We start from the raw sequence: 23,795 nt of genomic DNA on the forward strand, positions 1-23,795 counted from the left end.
AAATTTAAAGTACTATGGCACCGACTTACTGTACATACTTCAATAAGAAGTGCTGTTAAAATTCATAGCCTGGCTCTACTTTCACAAAAGAAACACTATGACACTACAAGTTCATAATACAGGAAAAATAATCCTTTTGTAACAGGTATTTCCTAAAAATTTGTCTTTTTTGTGTGTATGCTTTTTTATATCTTACACTAAACATGTAGTGAACTTTGGACAACAGACATAAACAAATGTTACATTAAATAACTACACTGTAAACACAGTTGCCAAATCCTTCTTGATGAGACAACGTCTGAAGGTTCCTCTCCATTTCCAATGCCACTACCCAGAATCTGGGTAATTATCTCCACTGGAATTTAGAAAAGAGCTGTTAAACTGATCTCTGCTTTTGGATTTTTCTTATCAATGTCTTCTCTGTACTATACTAAATTAACCTTCCACTGTAGAAGCCTGACAGAATGGGGCTGGAGCAACTTCAAAGCCTAATTCCCAGGTAACTGACATCACATGACCTGGCTGGCCATTCCCCGGAAAACCCCACTCACAGGCATGTTTGTCTTGGTTTTTTTTTTAAGTTTATTTATTTATTTTGAGAGAAACAGAGACAGCATGAGTGGGAGAGGGGCAGAGAGACAGGGGATATGAATCCCAAATGGGCTCCATGCTGTCAGCCCAGAGCCTGACATGGGGCTTGAACTCAGGAGACCATGAGATCACGACCTGAGCCGAAACCAAGAGTCGGATGCTTAACTGACTGAGCCGCCCAGGGGCCCCTCCGGGTTTTTTCTTTATCTGACCTCAAAAGTCACCCACTGAGTACTGCATATTCCTCCTCCCACCCACATCCACACCTACCCCAGGCATTTTTCAAAAATAATCAGTGTCAATTGTTTTAACATCTCTGCTGCCTGGGGAGACAATAACAGGTCAAACAGGAAGGTGTTCAAAATATTTCAGAGGAATGATTGGGAAATGAGATGTCCACAGGGGCTTTGAAAAGTTCCAACATATGCCTGTGAATCTAGAAGACCACACATGTACAGAATTGTACAAAGGCTCAACAGAAGAATTGATATGCTCTCACCTGTGGCTGACCTTGAGCAACACATAATAAAGATTACAAAGTAGGATTTATCCCAGAACTGTAAGTTGGCTCAGGATTTTAAAAAGCCAGTCAACATAATATACGATATTAACAGAATAGAGAACAAAAATCATAATTATTTCAATAAGCATAAGAAAGCATCTGATAAAAATCCAACAACTTTTCTGATAAAAAACACTCAACAAACCAGGAAGAGAAGGGAACTTCCTCAACTTCATAAAGGGCATCTCTAAAAACCTCTAGTTAACATATTTAATCATCACTGCTACTCAAGATTGTACTGGAGGTTTCAGCCAGGCAATCAAGCAAGAAAATGAAATGAGACATCAGATTGAAAAGAATGACTAATCTTGTCATGATGACATGATGTCATGTCATACAAGATGACATGATCTTGTATACAGAAAATCCTAAGGTATCCATTAAAGAAACTAGTAGAGCTAATAAACAAATACAGCAAAGCTACAGGATACATGATCAATTTATAAAACCATGTTTGTAGGGGCACCTGGGTGACTCAATCGGTTGAGTGTCCAACTCTTGATTTAGGCTCAGATCATGATCTCAGGGTCAAGGGATCAAGCCCACACCAGCTCCATGCTGAGTCTGGAACCTGCTTGAGATTCTCCCTCAGCCCCTCTTCCCCAGTCTCTCTCTCTTTTTAAAATAAAAAATAAATCAATTAATTTAAAAAAAACCCATGTATGTATACTTGCAATAAACAATCAGGAAATAAAATTAAGACAACGATGCCATTTATAATTGGGTAAGAATAAAATACATAGGTATAAATTTAACAAAAGAAGCATAAGACTCATATAACAAAAACTGTAATTTACTGTTAAAAAAAAATCAAAGACCTAAATAAATGGAAAGACATCCCCCATACATGGATCAGAAGACCTAATATTGCTAAGATGACAATACTCTTTAATGTAGTCTACAGATTTAATAAAGGCCCTATCAAAATTTCAACTACATGAGTTTTTTTTGTTTGTTTTGTGTTTTTGTAGAAATGAACAAGATTATTCTAAAATTCATGTGGAAATGTAAGGAACCCAGAATAGCTAAAACAAAAACAATAACAAAGTTTTTCCAATGTTAAAACTTACTACCAAGGCAGTTATCAAAAAGGGTGGTGCTTACTTACATAAGGATGAACATCACATCAATGGAATACAATGGAGAGCAGGAAAGTCAAGTAATCTTTTGACAAGAGTGCCAGGAATACATATACAATGGGAAAAGGATAGCCTCCTCAATAAATGGTGTTGGGACAAATAGATATCGACAAGCAAATGAATGAAGTTGAGCCCTTAACTCACATCACACACAAAAATGAACTCATACACATAAATTAAGAGCTAAACCTATTTTAAAAAAAAAAAAAAACCTCTTAGAAGAAAACAGGAGTAAATCTTCATTACATTGGATTTGGTAATGGTTTCTTTAATATCTACTGCCAAAAACACATTCAACAAAAAGATAAACTGGCTACATCAAAACTTAAAATTCTGAATTGCAAAACAGAACCATCAAGAAAGCATAGACAATCCACAGAATGAGAGAAAATACTTACAAATCATATATTTCATAAGGGGCTCTCATTCTGTATATAAAGAACTCATACAACTCAGTAATAAAAGGCCAAATATCTCTCAATTAAAATGTGAACAAAAGCATATTTGTGGCAGACAGCTGTTACAAACTGTGTTCTCCCCAAATTCATACGTTGAAACTCTAAGACCATAGGGATGATATTAGGAGCTGAGATCTTTGGGAAGTAATTAGGTTTAGATGACATCATAAGGGTAGAGCTCCATGATGGGATTAGTGTCCTTTTTAAGAAGAGAAAAACTAGAGCTTGCTCTCTCCTTCAAGAAAGGGACAGTAAGATGTTAGTCATCTACAATTCAGCATGAAGGTCCTCACCTTCACGAACCCAACCTTGCTGACATACTGATCTCAGGTTTCTCGGCCTCCAGAACTGTGAGAAATAAATTTCTGTTATTGAAACCACCCAGTCTATGGTATTTTTGTTATGTCAACCCAACCAGACTTTATGACTTGCTTTATGAAGAGAATGTTGGGATGTTTATTTCCGATATTAAATTACAAAAATACAGTGATTTCACCTTGCTCTTTCTTGCTTTCACTCACTTGCTTCACAGACAGAAGTCAGCTGCCATGTTCCAAACTGCTCTGTTCCACCCTGGCAAGGAACTGAGGGTGGTGTCTGGGAAACAGTATGCAAGAAACTGAGGCCCTCAGTACAAAAACCCAAAAAGAAATGAATCCTGCCAACAACCACATAAGTGAGGTTAAACTGGATGCTTCCTTAGTTGATCTTCACATGAGACCATGGCACAGGCTGACATCTTGATTGCAACCCTGGGAGAGTCCCTGAGCCATAGGACACAGCAAAGCTGTACCTACATTCTTAGCCCACAGAAACTATGAGATAATTAATCTTTGTTGTTTTAAACCACTTTAATTAAAAAAAAAAAAAAAAAAAAGGCCCTGAATAGACATTTCTCCAAAGAAGAAACGCAAATTACCAATAAATGTGTGAAAAGATGCTCAACATCATTAGCTTAATCCAGGAATTGCAAATCAAAACCACAATGAAATACCACTCCACGCCCACTTTGGATGGCTATAATCAAAAAGACACAGTAACAGGTGTTGACAAGGATGTGGAAAAGTTGAAACCCACACACACTGTTGGAAAGAATGCAAAATGTTATGTCCATTTTGAAAACCAGTCTGGGAGAAGGGCCAACACGGCGGAACAGGAACAGCATGGAAGGTTTTTTTAAATCTCTCATCCCTGAAATGCAGGCAGATCAACACTAAACACCTAGAAAACTGATTTGAGGATTAACACAACAATCTGCACAACCTGAACGACAGAACTCGGCAGGAACATGGCACAGAGAGGTGAACTGGGAGAGAGACAAGCCGTGGAGGGCAGAGAGCTGTTTTTGCTTGCAGAGAGAGGAAGGAGACAGGGGAGAGAGTACAGGAAAAGCACTCCTCCCCCAGCAAAGCAGCTGGAGAGAAAAAGGAAGAGTGGAAACAGCCACAGGGACTGAACAAAAAAGGAAGAAAGGAGAAAGAAGAGAGTTTAAATTCCATTAAGACACTATAAACAGGGGGGGTGGTGTAGAGTCTGAAATTCCACAGATTGATACCTGGCAGTGCTCTGGTGGGAAAGGCAAATCCCCGGGAGCAGAAAGCAAGATCCTCGGGGTCCTCAGGGTCCTCGGGCCACATGGAGGGAGACATTTCCCCTGCTGGGAGGGCATTTGGTGGAGGCAGTGTGCCCCCCACCTCCAACCCACCACAGGCAAAGGTCCCAGCAGACCCTGAAGAACAGCCACATTCACTGGTGTTGGAGCGACGATGTTAAGGGTGAAGCCTGGCACCAGATGCGTGTTGTGATTGGCCATAATCCCTGAAACGCTGCTGCTACACAATCACACTACTTCTGGGGTGGACTGGCGCGCCGCCACAGTCTCTGGGCATCGGCAGCAACACAGTCTTGCGAACATTCCTGGGGGTGGGCTGGCACCCAGCCACATCTCCATGAGACCCTCCCCTAGACAGTCAGAACAGGTAAAAGCTACAGTCTCTCAGAAGTGAAGGGTTGGGAAACACAGGCGCACCTGAGATACAACTCAGGAGGAAGGTGCCACCTGGCAGCCTGAAAGCTTGGTCACAGACAGTGTAAAAGCAAAGAGTGGATGGAAGCAAGAAACAAAGGAGGGGTGCTTGATTGCCAGTCGGGGAGACCACAGAGCTCTGATACTAGAGCATGGGTAGCTAGGTGACACCATTTTTGTCCGTCCCATGCAGGCACATACATGCCTATACATGCCACAAAAATCAATGCAGTGAGCTAAGCAGTGCCACCTAGTGGAAAATGGAGCTGTTACACTAAGCCCCACCCAACTGGGACAACCTCGCTCTTGAGGACCACAAGTCCCTCCATCTGCTTGGCTTACACACTATAAAGTGCTTCACAGTTTAACTTCTAGGGGAAACTAGATGTAATTTCAATCATATTTGATTCTGTTCACTGGGTCATCATTCAATTTTTTTTTTCCTTTTCTTATTCTTGGGCATAGAGAGAGAAAAAATTTACTTGTATTTTCCATTTTTATTAAAATATTTTTCTTTAATTTCTATCCACTGTATTTTTTACTGTTCTGTAAAATCTTTACAATCTATTTACTTCCATCATTTCATTTTATTCTATTTTATTGTATTCATTTTTTCAAATTTTCAAACGTTTTCCTTTTTTCTTTTCCCTTTTCTTATCTTTCCCTTTTTCCTCTAATCTATCAAATTTCTTTCAACAACCAGAACAAAACACGTCTAGGATCTAGCATCATTTATTTTATTTTTTTGTGTTGTTTTAATTTTTTTTTTTTACTTTATTAATTCCTTTTCTTTCTTCAAAAGGACAAAATGAAGGAATTCACCCCAAAAGAAAGAACAGGAAAATGATCGCCAGGGATGTAATCAACACAGATACAAGCAAGACGTCTGACTCAGAATTTAGAATCATGATAATAAGAATACTACCTGGGGTTGAAAACAGATTAGAATCCGTTTCTGTGGAGATAAAAGAAATAAAACCTAGTCAGGATGAAATAAAAAATGTTGCAACTGAGCTGCAATCTTGAATGGATACCACGGCAGCAAGGATGGATGAGGCAGAGCAGTGAATAAGTGATAAAGGACAAACTTACAGAGCATAATGAAGCAGAAAAAAAGAGGGAGACTAAGGCAAAAGAGCATGATATAAGAATTAAGAGAACTCACTCATTACAAAGGACTAACATCAGAATCATAGGGACCCCAGAAGATGAAGACAGAGAGAAAAGGGTAGATGGGTTTTGTAACCAAATCATAGCAGAAAACTTTCCTAACCCGGGGAAAGATATAGACATGAAAATCCAGGAAGCACAGAGAACTCCCATTAGATCCAATAAAAACGGACCATCAACAATCATAGTCAAATTCACAAAATAGGCAAGGAAAAAATCATGAAAACAGCAAGGGAAAAAGAGTTCATAACCTACAAGGCAAGACAGATCAGGTTTGCAGCAGACCTATCCACAGAAACATGGCAGGGCAGAAAGGAGTGGCAAGATATATTCAATGTGCTGAATCAGAAAAAAATGCAGCCAAGAATTCTTTATACAGCAAGACTGTCATTCAAAATAGAAGTAGAGATTAAAAGTTTCCCAAACAAAAATTAAAGGAGCTCATGACAACTAAACCAGCCCTGCGAAAATTTTAAGGAGGACTCTCTGAGGGGAGAAAAGATGAAAAAGAGAAAAAGAAAAAAACCCAAAAGACCAAAAGCAACAAAGACTAGAAAGGACCAGAACACACCACCAGAAATTCCAATTCTACAGGCAACATAATGGCAATAAATTCATATCTTTCAGTACTCACTCTAAACGCCAACTGACTAAACACTCCAATCAAAACACATAGGGTAACAGAATGGATAAAAAAATAAGATCCATCTATATGTGGTTTACAAGAGACTCATTTTATTTTATTTATTTTTTTAATTTATTTATTATTTATTATTTATTTATTATTGAGAGAGAGAGACAAGCGACGCATTTTAGACCTATGACACCTTTAGATTGAAAACAAGGGGATGGAGAAGCATCTATCGTGCTGATGGTCGCCAGAAGAAAATCAGAGTCTCTATACTTATTTCAGACAATCTAGATTTTAAAATAAAGACTGTAACAAGGGATGAAGAGCATTATATGATAATTAAGGCATCTATCCACCAAGAAGATCTAACAATTATAAACATTTATGCTCCAAACATGGAGGCACTCAAATATATAAATTAATTAGTCACAAACACAAACTCATGGATAATAATACCATAATAGTAGGAGACATCAACACCCCACATACAGCAATGGGCAGATCATCTAAACAGAAAATGAACATTGAAACAATGGCTTTGAATGACACACTGGACCAGATGGACTTAACAGATTTATACAGAACATTTCATCCTAAAGCAGCAGAAAATACATTCTTCTCCATTGCACATGGAACATTCTACAAAATAGATCATACTGGGACATAAATCGGCCTTCAACAATTACAAAAAGATCAAGATCATACTGTGTGTATTTTCAGACCACAACACTATGAAACTTGGTATCAACCACAAAAAAAATTTGGAAAGATAACAAATACTTGAAGACTAAAGACCATCCTACTAAAGAATGAAGTTAACCAAAAAGTTAAAGAGGAAATTAAAAAGCACATGGAAGCCAATGAAAATGATAACAACACAGCCCAAAACCTCTGGGACACAGCAAAGGCGGTCATAAGAGATAAGTATATAGCAATCCAGGCTTTCCTAAAGAAGGAACAAAGGTCTCAGATATACAACCTAACCCTATACCGTAAAGAGCTGGAAAAAGAACAGCAAATAAAACCCAAAACCAGCAGAAGACAGGAAATAATAAAGATTAGAGAAGAAAGCAATGCTATTGACACAAAAAAAACAGTATAACAGATCAGTGAAACCAGAAGCTGGTTCTTTGAAAGAATTAACAAAATTGATAAACCCCGGGTGAGTCTGATCAAAAAGAAAAAGGAAAGGACCCAAATAAATAAAAACAAGATTGAAAGAGGAGAGATCACAACGAACATGGCAGAAACACAAACAATAAGAGATTATGAGCAATTATATGCAAATAAATAGGCAATCAGGAAGAAATAGACAAATTCATAAAAACATATAAACTACCAAAACTAAAACAGGAAGAAATAGAAAATCTGAACAGACCCATAACCAGTAAAGAAACTGAATTAGTAATCAATCTCCCCAAAAAGCAAGATTCAGGGGCGACTGGCTACCAGGGGAATTCTACCAAACATTTAAAGAAGAGTTAACACCTATTCATTTAAAGCTGTTCCAGAAAAAAAAAAAGGAAAACTTCCAAACTCATTCTATGAAGCCAGCAGTACCTTGATTCCAAAACCGAAGACCTCAACAAGATATTAGCCAACGGTATCCACCAATACGTTAAAAAAAATTATTCACCACGACCAAGTGGGATTTATACCTGGGATTCAGAGCTGGCTCAGTATCTGCAAATCAATCAATGTGATACATCATATTAATAAAAGAAAGGATAAGAACACATAAACCTCTCAATAAACGCAGAGAAAGCATTTAACAAAATACAGCATCCTTTCTTGATAAAAACCCTTAAGGAAGTACGGAGAGAAGGATCATACCTCGAGATCATAAAAGCCATATATGAAAGACCCAGTGCTAATATCATCCTCAATGGGGAAAAACTGAGAGCTTTCCCCCTAAGGTCAGGAACAAGACAGGGATGTCCACTCTCACCAATGTTATTCAACATAGTATCCAAAGTATTAGCCTCAGCAATCAGACAACACAAAAGAATAAAAGACATCCAAATCAGCCAGGAGGAGGTCAAACTTTCACTCTTCACAGATGACATGATACTCTATATGGAAAACCCAAAAGATTCCACCAAAAAACTGCTACAACTGATCCATGAATTCAGCAACATCACAGGATATAAAATCAATGCACAGAAATCGATGGCATTCCTATACATCAAAAATGAAGCAACGGAAAGGGAAATCAAGGATTCGATCCCATTTACAATTGCACCAAAACCATAAAATACATAGGAATGAATCTAACCAAAGAGGTGAAAACTCTATACACTGAAAATTATAGAAAGCTTATGAAACAAACCGAAGAAGACACGAAAAAAGGAAAAATATTCCACGCTCCTGGATTGGAAGAATATATGTAAAATGTTAATACTACCCAAAGCAATCTACATATTCAATTCAATCTCTATCAAATAATACCAGCATTCTTCACAGAGCTAGAACAAACAATCCTAAAACTTGTATGGAACCAGAAAAAACACCCAAATAGCCAAAGCAATCTTGAAAAAGAAAACTGAAGCTGGAGGCATCACAATCCTGGGCTTCACAATGTATTACAAAGCTGTAATCATCAAGACAGTATGGTTCTGGCACAAAAACAGATACTCAGATCCATGGAACATAAGAGAAAACTCAGAAATGGGCCAACAAACGTATGGCCAACTAATCTCTGACAAAGCAGGAACAAATATCCAATGGAATAAAGTCTCTTCAGCAAATGGTGCTTAGAAAACTGGCCAGCAACATGAAGAAAAATGAACCTGGACCACTTTCTTATACCATACACAAAAAGTCAAAATGGATGAAGGACCTAAACATAAGACAGGAAGCCATCAAAATCCTCAAGGAGAAAGCAGGCAAAAACCTCTCTGACCTTGGCCGCAGCAACTTCTTACTCAACATAGTTCCAGAGGCAACACGTCTAAAAGGCATCCAATGGAATGGGAGAAGATATTTGCAAATGACATATCAGATAAAAGGTTAGTATCCAAAATCTGTAAAGAACTTTATCAAACTCAATACCCAGAAAACAACCCAGTGAAGAAATGGGCAAAAGACACGAATAGGCATTCTCCAAAGATATCCAGATGGCCAACCAACACATGAAAAAATGTTCAACATCACTCATCATCAGGGAAATACAAATCAAAACCATAATGAGATATCACCTCACACCAATCAGAATGGCCAACATTAACAAGTCAGGCAACAACAGATGCTGGCGAGGATGGAGAAAGAGGATCTCTTCTGCGCTGCTGGTGGCAACGCAGACTGGTGCAGCCACTCTGGGAAACAGTATGGAGGTTCTTCCAAAAATTAAAAATAGAACTACCCTACAACCCAGCAATTGCAGTACTAGTTATTTATCCAAGGGATACAGGTACACTGTTTCAAAGGGGCACACGCACCCAAATGTATACATAGCAGCACTATCAACAATACCCAAAGTATGGAAAGAGCCCAAATGTCCATCAACAGATGAATGGATAAAGAAGATGTGGGGGGTGTGTGTGTGTGTGTGTGTGTACATGTGTGTACGTATGTATGTGTGTGTGTGTGTGTATATATATATATATGTATGTGTATATATATATATATATATATAGGTATGTATGTATATATACACACATACATACAATGGAGTATTATTCAGCAATCAAAAAGAATGAAATCTTGCTATCTGCAACTACATGGATGGAACTAGATGGTATTATGCTAAGCGCAATTAGTCAGAGAAAGACAAGTATCATATGACTTCACTCATATGAAGAAATTTAAGATAGAAAACAGATGAACATAAGGGAAGGGAAGCAAAAATATAAGAACAGGGAGGGGGATAAAACATAGGAGACTCTTAAATATAGAGAACAAACACAGGGTTGCTGGAGGGGTTGTGGGAAGGGGATGGGCTAAATGTATAAGGGGCATTAAGGAATCTACTCCTTGAAATCATTGTTGCACTATATGCTAATTTGGATGTAAATTTAAAAATTAATTAATTAACTTTTAAAAAAAGAAAGAAAGAAACACAGTCTGGCCATACCTCAAAAAGTTAAACACAGAGCCACCATATGACCCAGCAATTACAATCCTAGGTATACATCCAATAGAAATGAAAGTTTTAACCATACAACCTTGTACACAAATTTTTGCTGCAGCATTATTCATGACAGCCAAAAGTAGAAAAACCCAAATGTCTATCAGGTGATGAATGGATTAACAAAATGTATAGACAGATTTATATAATGGAATTATTATTCAGCAATAAAATGTTATAAAAGCTATAAAAAGTTATAGAGTACTGATACATGCTATAATATGGATGAACCTTGAAAACATGTTAAGTGAAAGAAGCTAGTTGCCAAAAAACACATATTATGATTTCATTTATATGAAAAGTCCAGAATAGGCAAATCTATAAAGACAGGAAGATTAATGGTTGTTTAGGGTATGGGATGGTGGAATAGGAAGTGACAACCAATGGGTAGGGGGTTTCCTTTGAGAGGGACAAAAATATTCTAAAACTCGACTGTGGTAATGGGTCTACAACCCAATGAAAACTAAAACACCACTTAATTATATACACTTTGAATGAACTGTATGGTATGCAAATTATATCACAATAAACTGCTTAAAATAGAAGACAAAAATAATTTTTAAATAATTCTCTTACAAGTAACTGAAGCAATAAGAAGAATGTTATAACGTTAAGATGTACTTAAAGGGCTTCCTCTAATGATTTAACTTCAGCAGTAGCAAGCCCCTTAGCCTGTTTTAAATAGACTCCACTAGCAAATAAGAGTTTTCAAGTGGAGAGAATACCAAGCTTTTTCCAAAGCAGAAACAAACACTTCTAGCTGTAAAGTTACATGATAGTTAAATAAGCATAAGCGATTGCAACTCCTGTGAAATACCAACAGGGTACGTACACACACACACACACACACACACACACACAATGGGGAAAAGAAGATGAAGAAGAGAGAGGAGGAAGAAAAGAACATGGGAAAATAAATACCATGTCAGAACAAATCTGCATCTTATCATTCTATAATATACAATAACTTCCAAAACTTGAGACTTCACAGCATAAAGCACTACAATTTGTGCTTTCCTGTGCTAACCACCCGTAAGGAATAATTTTACCTTGTTGTATTACATAAATATAAACCAAAATTACTAAAGCAACACTGAAAATTCATCAGGTACTTAACCTCAAAATGATATAAAATTATTCTGACACATGACCAACGGTCAGTGTGAGGTTCTGGGCATCTATTTACTAGTTATGAAAGTAGTATTTTAAATTCTTAAATATCCATCAAGAGAAAAACTGATGTCCAGTGTAGTCACCCTATTTCTAACCTTCTATACACAACCTATGCTCTAATAATTAAAATCATTATTTCTTTTCCTTTTCAAATCCCCATCCCAGGTTGGCCATATGAAGCACTGGTGAGAACGTACGATCACAGGATACTGCTAGACACAGCTAGCAGGACAGACGCAGCTACAATTCTGCGAAGAGTAGCTGGCAATTTTCAATCAAGTTGAAGGCAAGCCCTACACTTCAGCACACATTCCACTTCTAGGTGGATGTCCTGGAGCAGTGCTATGTTCCATGGAATGACGCCAGGCCTTGAGCTAATTTTTTACTGGTCCACCACAAGACAGACACAGAAATGTGTTTCAAGATTTCTATGGTAATTTGACAGAGAAATTCTTGTTTAAAAAACCTGAGCTTATACAGTAAAACCTTGGCTTTTGAGCCTAAATCGTTCCGGAAACATGCTTGTAATCCAAAGCAATTGTATATCAAAGCAAAGTTCCCATAAGAACTAATGGAAACTCAGATGATTCATTCCACAATCTAAAAATATTCACATAAAAATGATTACACCAATATAATATGAAATAATAAAGAAAATACAAAATATAAATGAAAATAAACAAATTAACCTGCACTTACCTTTGAAAACCTTCATGGCTGATGTGAGGGAGACAAGAGAGGAGGGTTACTGTGTAGGACAACTTTCACTATCACTAACTGATGTTGACTTTGTACAGTATTAATAAACTCTTATCATTTACTGTATTTAATGTAACTGGCAAAAAGGCAGCAGAGGAAAGGGTATCTGCAGGCAGCCTGACCTAGAATGAAGCAACGCATTCCTAAGCTTACTCTTGTCTGGAAAAGCAAAGGACTGTCCACAGGTGCTAAAGTGACAAAAAGACACTAGTGCCAATTGTGGGCACCTTCCAACATTCTGAAAAATCACTGATTTCTGCCAAACACTGTGGCCTGAGACCAAGTGTCTGAGCATGGGAGATGATCACCCACAATCCCGCAGAGAGAGAGACAGAGAGAGAGAGAGAGAGAGAGAGAGAGAGAAGAGAAAGAGAGAAAAGAACCATGGCTCAGTGGTGATCATATGATGTTCAATGTCACATAATACTCGTATTGCAAGACATCAATCGTTTATCAGGTTATGATTTATTAGAAACATTTGCTCGTCTTGCAGAACACTTGCAGAACAAGTTACTCACAATCCAAGGTTTTACTGTATTTTCTTTTTTATTTCATTTTCTTAGTAATTTTTATTGTATTTTACACAAGTACTGATCTACAACATATTGGATACCAACAAACCAACCATTAAACACCCAAGTCTTAAGAAACACTGCCTTAGGGTAGAAGAGTACTTATATAAGAATGTCCATTGTAGCAATCTTTTCAGTGAAAACTGAAAACGGCGTAAATGCCCAGCAAGTGAAAAACAGAGTATTAAAAGGAAAAATCTAATTTAAATGACTCAACACAGATGAAACTCAAAAATCACTGACGTGATTCCACACAAAAGTAATACAATATAGAGGTATACACACACGTGCATAGTTAAAGCATAACAATCATGCATGGAAATGATAAACATCAAATTCAAGATGAGATTACTTCGGAGGAAAGTAGAAGGGGAAACTGGGGAAAGGTACACAGAGTTAACTACTTATAATGTAGTCTTTCTTTTAAAAAGGCTATTGCAAACAAGACCAAAATGCTAAGATGTGACAAGGGAAAATGGACGATGTTGGTTATATCACTTTTCTAAAATTTGTCTACGTATCAAAAATACTTCTTTTAAAAACACCAAAAATGAAAACAAAGAGAAAAGTAGTAATAAATTTATAGAAACTGCTACAAAGGAAAAGATTATCAGAGTAAAAAAAGGGACAGAATTCAAGAAAAGACTTTTCGAAGAAAGTGACTTTTACACAGAAAAGGGAAGGATCTGTAAGGATTAGCCAGAGTGGGGGAGATGTCCAGACAGAAAGAACAGTGCACTGATCCTGAGGCAAAATGAAAGGCATGCAGGGCAGTGTGGACCCTGTGAGTCCCAATGAACCATGGCAAAAAGCATGCACATTGTGGTTGAAGTCGTTAAAGGATCTTAAAGCACAGAAGTGACATAACACAATTTGTATTTTAGAAAGATCCTTCTGGGATACATGCACCCCAATGTTTATAGCAGCACTATCAACAATACCCAAAGTATGGAAAGAGCCCAAATGTCCCTCGATGGATGAATGGATAAAGAAGATGTGGTCTATATATACAATGGAGTATTACTCAGCAATCAAAAAGAAAGAAATCTTGCCATTTGCAACTATGTGGATGGAACTGGAGGGTATTATGCTAAGTGAAATTAGTCAGAGAAAGACAAAAATCATATGACTTCACTCAGATGAGGACTTTAAGAGACAAAACAGATGAACATAAGGGAAGGGAAACAAAAATAATATAAAAACAGGGAGGGGGACAAAACAGATGAGATTCATAAATATGGAAACAAATTGAGGATTACTGGAGGGGTTGTGGGAGGGGGGATGGGCTAAATGGGTAAGGGGCATTAAGGAATCATTGTTGCACTATATGCTAACTAATTTGGATGTAAATTTTTAAAAATAAAAAAGAAATTAAAAAAAAAGAAATTCCCTAAACAATATCCTTCTGTATGTTCAAAATGTTTTATAATCCTGCTTCTATCACATCTCTTAATATTATTTATCATAGAAATACTTAAGTATGCACACTATAATTTCTAGAATAACCACTGAAAAAACAAAAATAGAATGAAAAATTTTGAGAACCGTTTCAAAAGCAGAAAAGAAACAAAAACCACATGGAAAATGAGAAACCACAAAATAAAATGATTTATTAAACCTAAACATATCAATATTATATTAAATGTAAAGGGACTAAATAGTCCCAATAAATTACAAAGACTGACAGACTGACAGGAAGGACTCTCAGAACCCAGCTTTTAGGTGGCATGCATCAGGTAGGGAGATTTGTAAGTGACCAGCGGATTCAGAGCTGAGACTTCCAATGACCTGTCCACCTTCTTCCTGTCAGGGTCATGCTTTCTTCTAGCACATCCAGCAGGGAAGCACTTGCTGTTGTGGGGCCTAGCTGTGGGTCTGCATACTAGACTGAGTTGGGGGCTAGAGGGCTAGTTCTGTGTGTCCAGGGTTCAATTTGTTACCAGAGGGAATTACAAATGTGAAACAGATGAAATATGGAATAAATCCTACTGTGATGGAATAGTGTGTTGGTATAAACTCATAGTTTTTAATAGATGATAGGTAAGGCAGGTATATAAATAGATAAATAGGAAGGAAAGAGGGAGGGAGGCTAGGTATACACACATGATACATTGGGTAAAATTAAAAAAAAAAAACAGTACATAAAAGAATATTTTTAAGATGTTAATTACTACTAGTGAGGAAAAGGAATACAGGAATAGGATGAGAAGGAGAACACAAGAAGTTAAGGATATTGATAACATTCTATTTCCTAAGATGGATGATGTTCATTTTATTATTATTGTGTTATTACACTTCCTAACATGTATTTTGCACGTGAGTGTACTCTCAACATGGCATATCAATAGCCTGGATTTAGAAGTCTTAACATGAGCCCTAACAACCTAATCATAATGGAAATTCAGCCTTCTAACTTCCAGGTAGAGCATGTCATTTTGGTTTATTTGCTTTAAACGCACAACAATGCTCAACCATGACTACTTGTTCTAATACAGACACACTTGTTCCTCAAAGCCTCCCCTTCATGAATATTCATTTTTTTAATCTCACCAAATGTACCTTAACCTTAAAGAAAAATAACAAAGAGAATGTTATCTTTTTACCAAATAAGGATTCAACTTAAATATGACTACTGAAGCAATTAATAAACCCTGAGAGAACTGTTGTCATCACATCTATCTAGGCTGGTACATAAAGGTTTTTTAAGGACAGATTGATTTATAAGAGAAAAACAAGATATATTTCTTTTAGACTTCCAACTAAACAAAGGTCTGTTTTATATTTTAACTTTCTTCTGACTATATATTATTTTATAAAAATAAAATGACTATTTTAACTTACCATTCCACTGGAATTATTAATTCCATTCATATTAATTTTGGTTACAAATCTAACTGATGGAGGAGCTTCTGGGTATTTAGGTCCACATTCTACTTTCAGGCTATATATTCTGTTTTCATAATTTGTCTGGAAGGCAAAAATAATAATATTCAACTGCTAATAAAGAGGAAAAGTACAATATTAATGTATTTGATATTACTTTATGATCAATAATTTATATTTTTGTACATTCACATTTATGTGATAAGCTAACCAGCTATAGATTTCACTTACCCAAACCGATCCACAACTTCCTTTCCCTTAAGTAAGAGCTATTCCCAAGTGGAGGTCAGACCTGGGATATTAAACTACTGTAATTTAAAACGTATGCAACAATCTTGTATATATATTAATAATTATTTCAACACTTTGAAAAGAAACACCTGTATAAAAGTCAACCAAGGTTAACCACACACATCCATTAACACGCTCAGCAGTTTGGATGTGTACAGTAAGGACTAACGTCATGGAGATCGCAAGGAAATCATCCAGTCTGTGGTACTCAATCTGGATGAACATTAACCTATCTACAAGACTTACATTAACAAATAAGAATAATAGGGCCGCCTGGGTGGCTCAGTTGCTTAAGCGTCCAACTCTGGTTTCGGCTCAGGTCATGATCTCACAGTTTGTGGGTTTGAGGCCCACGTCAGTCCCCATGCTGCCAGAGCAGAACCTGCTTGGAATTCTCTCTCTCTCTCCTTCTCTCTCTGTCCCTCCCTGCTCACTCTGTCTCTCTCAAAATAAAAAAAATAAACATTAATAAATAAATAACAAAAATAATAGTAATAGCCCCCAACAAACTCTATAATGTTAAATATACTCAACGTATATGGGAACAACCAGAACTCTCACACTTTACTGGGAGTAGAGGATCGTATAACCATTTAGGAAACAAACTGGCATTTTCTTATAAAGATAAATAAGTGTGTACCTACCTACCCTATGATGTAACAATTCCATTCCTAGACATTTTATCCAAAAAAATGGAAACAAGCATGTTCACAAAAGACTTTTAAAAGACTGTTCATAGCAGTTTTATTTCAAATAGCCACAAAGTAGATAAAATCCAAATACCATGAACACAGTGATAAATACATTATGGTACAAATCCATACAGTAAAATACTACTCAGTAACATAAATATTAAGAACCATAAATAAAAAGAACCACTACCACTACTGTGTGGAACAACACAACTAAATCTCTGAGACATCGTGCTGAGTCGAAATAAGCAGACCAGTAAATACACACACTGCATGATTCCACTTACACGAAATTCTACCACATGCAAAACTGCTCCAGGCTGGGTGGGGGTGAGAAAGGGCACACGTGACTGAACTGTTCTATATCTAGACAGAAGCATAGGCAACAAGGTGTATTTGTGGAAACTCGTGGTGAGATTTGTGCATTTCATTATATGTAAATTATACCCAACTTTTTAAAATTAAATTTAAAAACTCTAAACCAGCCTTTTAGAGTAAACATCATCTTAACTTTGGACCAAGGTCTAATTTTATCACTCCAATTAAAAAAAACAAAAACAAAAGAAAACAGCCACATCTTTCTGTCATCCAATCAATTGCAAAATACAAAAAGGGGAAAAAAAGGAATATTTACAAAATATGTACTATAGTCAGGTACCTTCCTATTGTCTAATTATTAAGTCATTTAATTCTCCAAACTAAATGGGCAAAGCAGATCCATTTACATATAAGGAAAACTTGGAAAAGTTACTAAATCTCTAATGCTAAAAAAGTATTGCTTCAGAAAATTTAAAACACAAACATATATGGAAAAACAAAATTGCTGATTATATAAATCCAAACAAAGTACTAGAATAACATTTAAAAAATCAGGGATGTTAATAATGCATTAAAAAAATTAAAAACCCCTAACCAAGTAACAGTATGGTAAGACAAAATTTTCCCATTATGCTGGTTAGATGTGGATACCTGAAGCTGGGGACAAACTGCTCTAAATATGGCACCTCCTAAAGAGAAAACAACTAAGGGGAGACAGTAACTCCTGCAGGTTTTATTACAAGGCAACTGAATGAGTGCACAAGTACTCACCCTCACTGGGTCTCAGTGAAGGAGGAAGTCGGGAGATGGTGACAGAAGGCAGAAAAATCATTGGCTGGCCGGAAAGATGCTGTGCCTTTGTAAGGTGCTCCCCTCTTGCCCCTTCCTGGCTTCCAAAGGAAGTAAGAAGAGGCTCCAACACCACTACCCTGAGAAAGGGGAAGGCCCAGGGCGCCTGGGTGGCTCAGTTGGTTAAGTGCCTGACTTCAGCTCAGGTCATGATCTTGAGGTTTGTAAGTCTGAGCCTTGCATGGGGCTCTGTGCTGAGAGCCCAGAGCAGGGAGCGTGCTTCGGATTCTGTGTTTCCCTCTCTCTCTGTACCTCCCCTGCTTATAGTGTCTCTCTCTCTCTCTCTCTCTCTCAAAAACAAAGTCCAAAAAATTAAAAAAAAAAAAAAGAAAAGAAAAGAAAAGAAAAGAAAGGAAGGAAGGAAGGAAGGAAGGAAGGAAGAGAGGGAAGAGAGGGAAGAGAGGGAAGGCGGGAGGGAGGGAGGGAGGGAGGGAGGGGAAGGCCCAATGACCAGCCGTCCAGCATGTCCAGTGGCCCAATGGCAGCATTGTGTCTACACAGCTCTTTTGAGCAAACCAAACCCACCCCCGCAAGCTAGAGCAGGCTTCACTATGCACTGGACACAGCCTGGACACAGAGGGGCTTCCTGCAGTTCGGTGACACCAGGAAAGGCAGCTAGTCTGCATGTGAGATCAACTGGGAGCTGCTCTTCCACATTCGGGAACTATGCTCCAGGCCGGTCCACAAAATCAGAGGAACTCACACACAAGCTCTAAAACATTCCTAAAGTTTAAAGTCCATTGGAGGTAGTGGCTGGAGAAAAACTAAATCTAAATAATTTCAAGCTTATACTCTAGTATAAATAAATATACTAGGTATCTAGTAAATAAATATACTAAATACAGTAAATATCTAGTATATGTAAATATAAATTTATACTCTAGTATACTCAAGTTCAGACTGTCAAATCTTCAAACTATTCATTAAGAATGTTGTTCATAAATTAGGGGGCGCCTGGGTGGCTCAGTTGGTTAAGCATCTGACTCTTGGTTTTGTCTCAGGTCATGATCTCACAGTTTCAAGCCCAATGTCGGGCTCCATGCTGGCAGCACAGAGCCTGCTTAGGATTCTCTCTCTCCCTCCTCCCTCACTCCCTCCCCCACTCACACTCTCTGTCTTTCCCAAAGTAAATACATAAAAACTTAATTTAAAAAAAAAAAGCTCATAAACTAAAGTCCTTTCTTTTTTAACCAAACAGACCATGTTAATAATGTTCACAAGCAGTGAAAATCAAGGTTTTCATTATAAATACCAAGTTACAAAAAAACACATCAAGAATCTTAACCATCAAGTTACATTTCCTTCCTCAAATATCTTACAGGAAAACCAAAGCAGAAGAAGGAAATCGGAGTTTGTCAGGCTAGTAGTGTGCTCAAATTCTGCAAAGAAATACCAGAAAATATAAAACATATGGTGATTCACTCTCTAAAGTTAACACTGCTGATTACTTGATCCATTTTTCTTTTGTAAAAATCAAGAGGCAATCTAAACTCCACCCAAAAGCAAAACAATTGAAATGCTCTCATCAGGTAGCCAATAGTATATAAAACCAAAGACTAAAAAAGAAAACCTTCAAACTGGTGCTCTTTGCAGAAGTCAAAAACATTATGGAATACATATTTCAAAGACTCACTGCCAGGAGTGCAGTAAATGGGATCTTTGAGTAAGGAATGCAACGTGGAAAAATATTTCCCAGTCTGGAAAAGATTTTGAGTAAAAATAAAACTTCTTAAGCTTGAGAAAGACCTAAATAAAATGAAACACAATGGGTCTGTTGCCAACAATGCTAGAAAATATACAAAAATCATAGACTTTTCTCTGTATTTTATAAATGAAAAAATTGAGGCCTATGGTATATACAAGACAAGTCACATGTCAAGAGGGCAAACAGCAGTGTGCACTCAATACGAATCAATTTAGAAACCCTTGGTTACACCTTGGTTACACACATAGCGAGCGGGTTAGTAACATGTTATGCCAAAATATACTGTTTGCTCTTCCCAAGTAACCCCTCCATTTCCTCACCTTTTCTCCTCTCTATCTGGAATGTTCTCCATCCCCATCACCACCTTCTGAAATCCTACCAGTCAGTCCTTTAAGGCTCATTCCAAAGGCAACTTCCTCCACTGTTCAGCCTTCCTCAATTATTCCAGCTAGAAGAAACATATTCTAAAGTCCCGTAGTGAACTTTCTCTGCCATATTTAGAATCTGTCATTTGTAATTATTTTTTCTTCTCTACTCAACTGCAAACACCTTGACGGCAATGACTGTATCAATATTTTCCCCCCAGTCCTCCACAAAATCAAGCATTATACCCTACACGCAGGAAGCATCTCGATAAATGTATACAAAATGAATTAAAAGGGAGGAATTGTTTCAGTTAAAAGTGATAATTACTTTAATATCAATATTAGATAAAATGCTTACTCTAAAATGACAATAATAGTAATAGAAAAAAATATAATTTATAGCACTGACCCTTGGTGGCCCAATAATCATGCCTGTCCACCTTGTAAGTGTCATATCTTCATCATCTTCAAGGCCCCAGCTAACCGTACCATCGCCTACTCCTTTTTGTCCTTCTTCAAGTTCTTCCAACAAGCGAAAATTACGAGGAACTTTAACTCCTATACAAAAGAATGTAAATATAAAAAGCCCATAATTACAAGAGTTGCATATATTCAAGTTGAGCTTTTTCCAGTTTAAACTTTACAACTTATTTCCCAAAATGTCAAATTCCCTTTAAGCATTCTCCCCCAGAAAACGCTCAATCTAAAACCACCCAAAATGAAAACCCTAAAGAAAACACCGTAACAAATATTAGCTGCAGCATAGAACATGTAGATGAATTCCTAACAAATCAATGTTATCCTGGCATAAATCAGTCATAAGGAAATCATTATAAAATGAATATTTTCCATAACTGAGATTTCTGTTCCAAGCCTAGAACACTTCATCAAGTAAATAGGCAGGACCAGAAAGTTCAAATTCATTAACATGTCCTCTCTAATGCTTTTTAAAGAACAGAATTATGTTCCATCTTTAAAAAAGCACTAGAGGGCACAATTTTTTTCAACAATGCTGAAGCAGCCCCATCCATGGCCCCCAGTCAGTCTCCTTTCTTGTCCTCATCCCTAACTAGAGGGTCTTACCTCTCCCCATGTCAGCATGGGGCGTCATCATCCCTTGGGGAGCTCCTTGATTTGAGAATAACTCTCCTTATGGATATAGCAGTTTCCTAGGACCCGCCCTTCACCTCTGGGCCCAACCCAGCAAATTTTACACGATCCACTAGCCCTTCTCATACCTCCCCCTCTTGAGACTTCATCACCCCTACTTTATTTCTAAAATCTTAACACAGAAGTTTGCCTCTCTGCCCAGAACCTAGCATTTCACAGTTCTCACTCCTTCATCCTCAACAGACCTGGTCTTTGCCACCATTGTGACTTCCAACCCCTGGAATCCAACCATGATTCTTCCAACTGACCACAACCTTTCTTACAATTACTGGTCTCACGTCTCCAAAGAACGGACCTTGTGGTCTTTCATGTTCTCAAAAGCATCTAGATTGAAACATCCCCCAGCCCCACCACACAAGTCTTGAAAAAATTAGGTAAATGCCCTCAGAAGCCTCTCTTTGGCTCTAGAGCTTGTGCACATGTGGCCGTGCACTCTCTCTCTCATGCATGCACACACACGATTATGATTTTTTTGGGGGGGGGGGGGGTTGACATCTCTTCTAAAGTGGCCATCATTTTGTATAACTTCTCTCTTGGTGAAACCAAAACATCTTTCACTTATTGACAGTAACCCTTCTGGACATGTAACGAAAAAGCAATAAAAATACTGTAAATTAAAAGAACACTAGCCATTTTGTGCTTCATGAAAAAATGCTTGAAAATCTTGGGCCACAGTAATACAGAGCTTTTACAAATCACAAAAAAAAACACAAAAACAGCCATTATTACAACTACTATGATTATTAAAACCATTTGTTGAGCATATATTGTGTTCTATTTTAAATAAATCATCCCCTTTAATCCTAAAAGCACCCATTTTACAGTTGTGGAAACTGGGCTATGAAGAAGTTATGTCACACAGCTGTAAGAGGCAGATCCAGTACTGAAGTCCAGTTTTCTAGACCAAAGTCACTTTTTTTTTTTTTTTTTTTTTTAATGAGAAGGCTTTTATTGAAATGCTTTATATAAATAAAATCTTTGGGCTCTAATTTTAGTTTAAAATATCCCTATTAGAAAGAAATTTATTTTATTTTTTTTTTATTTTTTATTTTTTAATATATGAAATTTACTGTCAAATTGGTTTCCATACAACACCCAGTGCTCATCCCAAAAGGTGCCCTCCTCAATACCCATCACCCACCCTGCCCTCCCTCCCACCCCCCATCAACCCTCAGTTTGTTCTCAGTTTTTAACAGTCTCTTATGCTTTGGCTCTCTCCCACTCTAACCTCTTTTTTTTTTTTTCCTTCCCCTCCCCCATGGGTTTCTGTTAAGTTTCTCAGGATCCACATAAGAGTGAAACCATATGGTATCTGTCTTTCTCTGTATGGCTTATTTCACTTAGCATCACACTCTCCAGTTCCATCCACGTTGCTACAAAAGGCCATATTTCATTTTTTCTCATTGCCACGTAGTATTCCATTGTGTATATAAACCACAATTTCTTTATCCATTCACCAGTTGATGGACATTTAGGCTCTTTCCATAATTTGGCTATTGTTGAGAGTGCTGCTATAAACATTGGGGTACAAGTGCCCCTATGCATCAGTACTCCTGTATCCCTTGGATAAATTCCTAGCAGTGCTATTGCTGGGTCATAGGGTAGGTCTATTTTTAATTTTCTGAGGAACCTCCACACTGCTTTCCAGGCACATGAAAAGATGTTCAACGCCGCTCCTTATCAGGGAAATACAAATCAAAACCACACTCAGATATCACCTCACGCCAGTCAGAGTAGCCAAAATGAAGAAATCAGGAGACTATAGATGCTGGAGAGGATGTGGAGAAACAGGAACCCTCTTGCACTGTTGGTGGGAATGCAAATTGGTGCAGACCAAAGTCACTTTTACATCAAGTCACACAGCAGTACAAACTACACAAGTGGCATATCCTGTCACAGATCTAGAAATCAGACTGCCCAGGTCCAGATCTGCTAACCACTTAACATGTGACTCCCAGCCCTACTTTCTCACCTGTTAAACTGAGGTAACAATAGTTCCTATCTCACAGAATCACTGTGAAAATTAAACAAGGTAATCCACCTTAAACACAATAAATGTTGACTATGATGACCATTTTAATGTTTGTATTAGATGGAATTACATAAAACTTCCATTAGCCTCCATCTATGCTATGTGAGAATAAAAGCTCTTTATTCTTTAAAAGAATATTCTATATATGAGAATATATTCTATACATTAGAATATACTTTATGAAATGATATATATACTCTATAAAAGCTCTAAAAACTGTAGGGTGGCCCCTAGAAATTTTACCCTAAGCTGTTAGTTTCTATTCACCTAACATCGGGACAGC

At 37.4% G+C, this 23,795-nt stretch overlaps 1 protein-coding gene across 2 annotated transcripts in view; it reads right to left on the reverse strand.

Annotated features, from left to right (window-relative positions):
* UBE2V2 (ubiquitin conjugating enzyme E2 V2) overlaps window positions 1–23,795 on the reverse strand; it is a 62,443-nt gene that overhangs the window by 4,847 nt on the left and 33,801 nt on the right. For both annotated transcript variants that reach the window (XR_007458525.1, XM_049633418.1), the window contains exons 2-3: window positions 20,720–20,868; window positions 16,049–16,174 (exon numbers count right to left, since the gene is read on the reverse strand). Coding sequence is in view for 1 of the 2 variants with exons in the window: in XM_049633418.1 (XP_049489375.1) it covers window positions 16,049–16,174; window positions 20,720–20,868 (275 nt within the window). In the remaining variant the exon portion in view is untranslated. The remainder of the gene's footprint in view (window positions 1–16,048; window positions 16,175–20,719; window positions 20,869–23,795) is intronic.

The sequence above is a fragment of the Panthera uncia genome, chromosome F2 (assembly GCF_023721935.1).
Source record: "Panthera uncia isolate 11264 chromosome F2, Puncia_PCG_1.0, whole genome shotgun sequence".
Classification (NCBI taxonomy): Eukaryota; Metazoa; Chordata; class Mammalia; order Carnivora; family Felidae; genus Panthera; species Panthera uncia.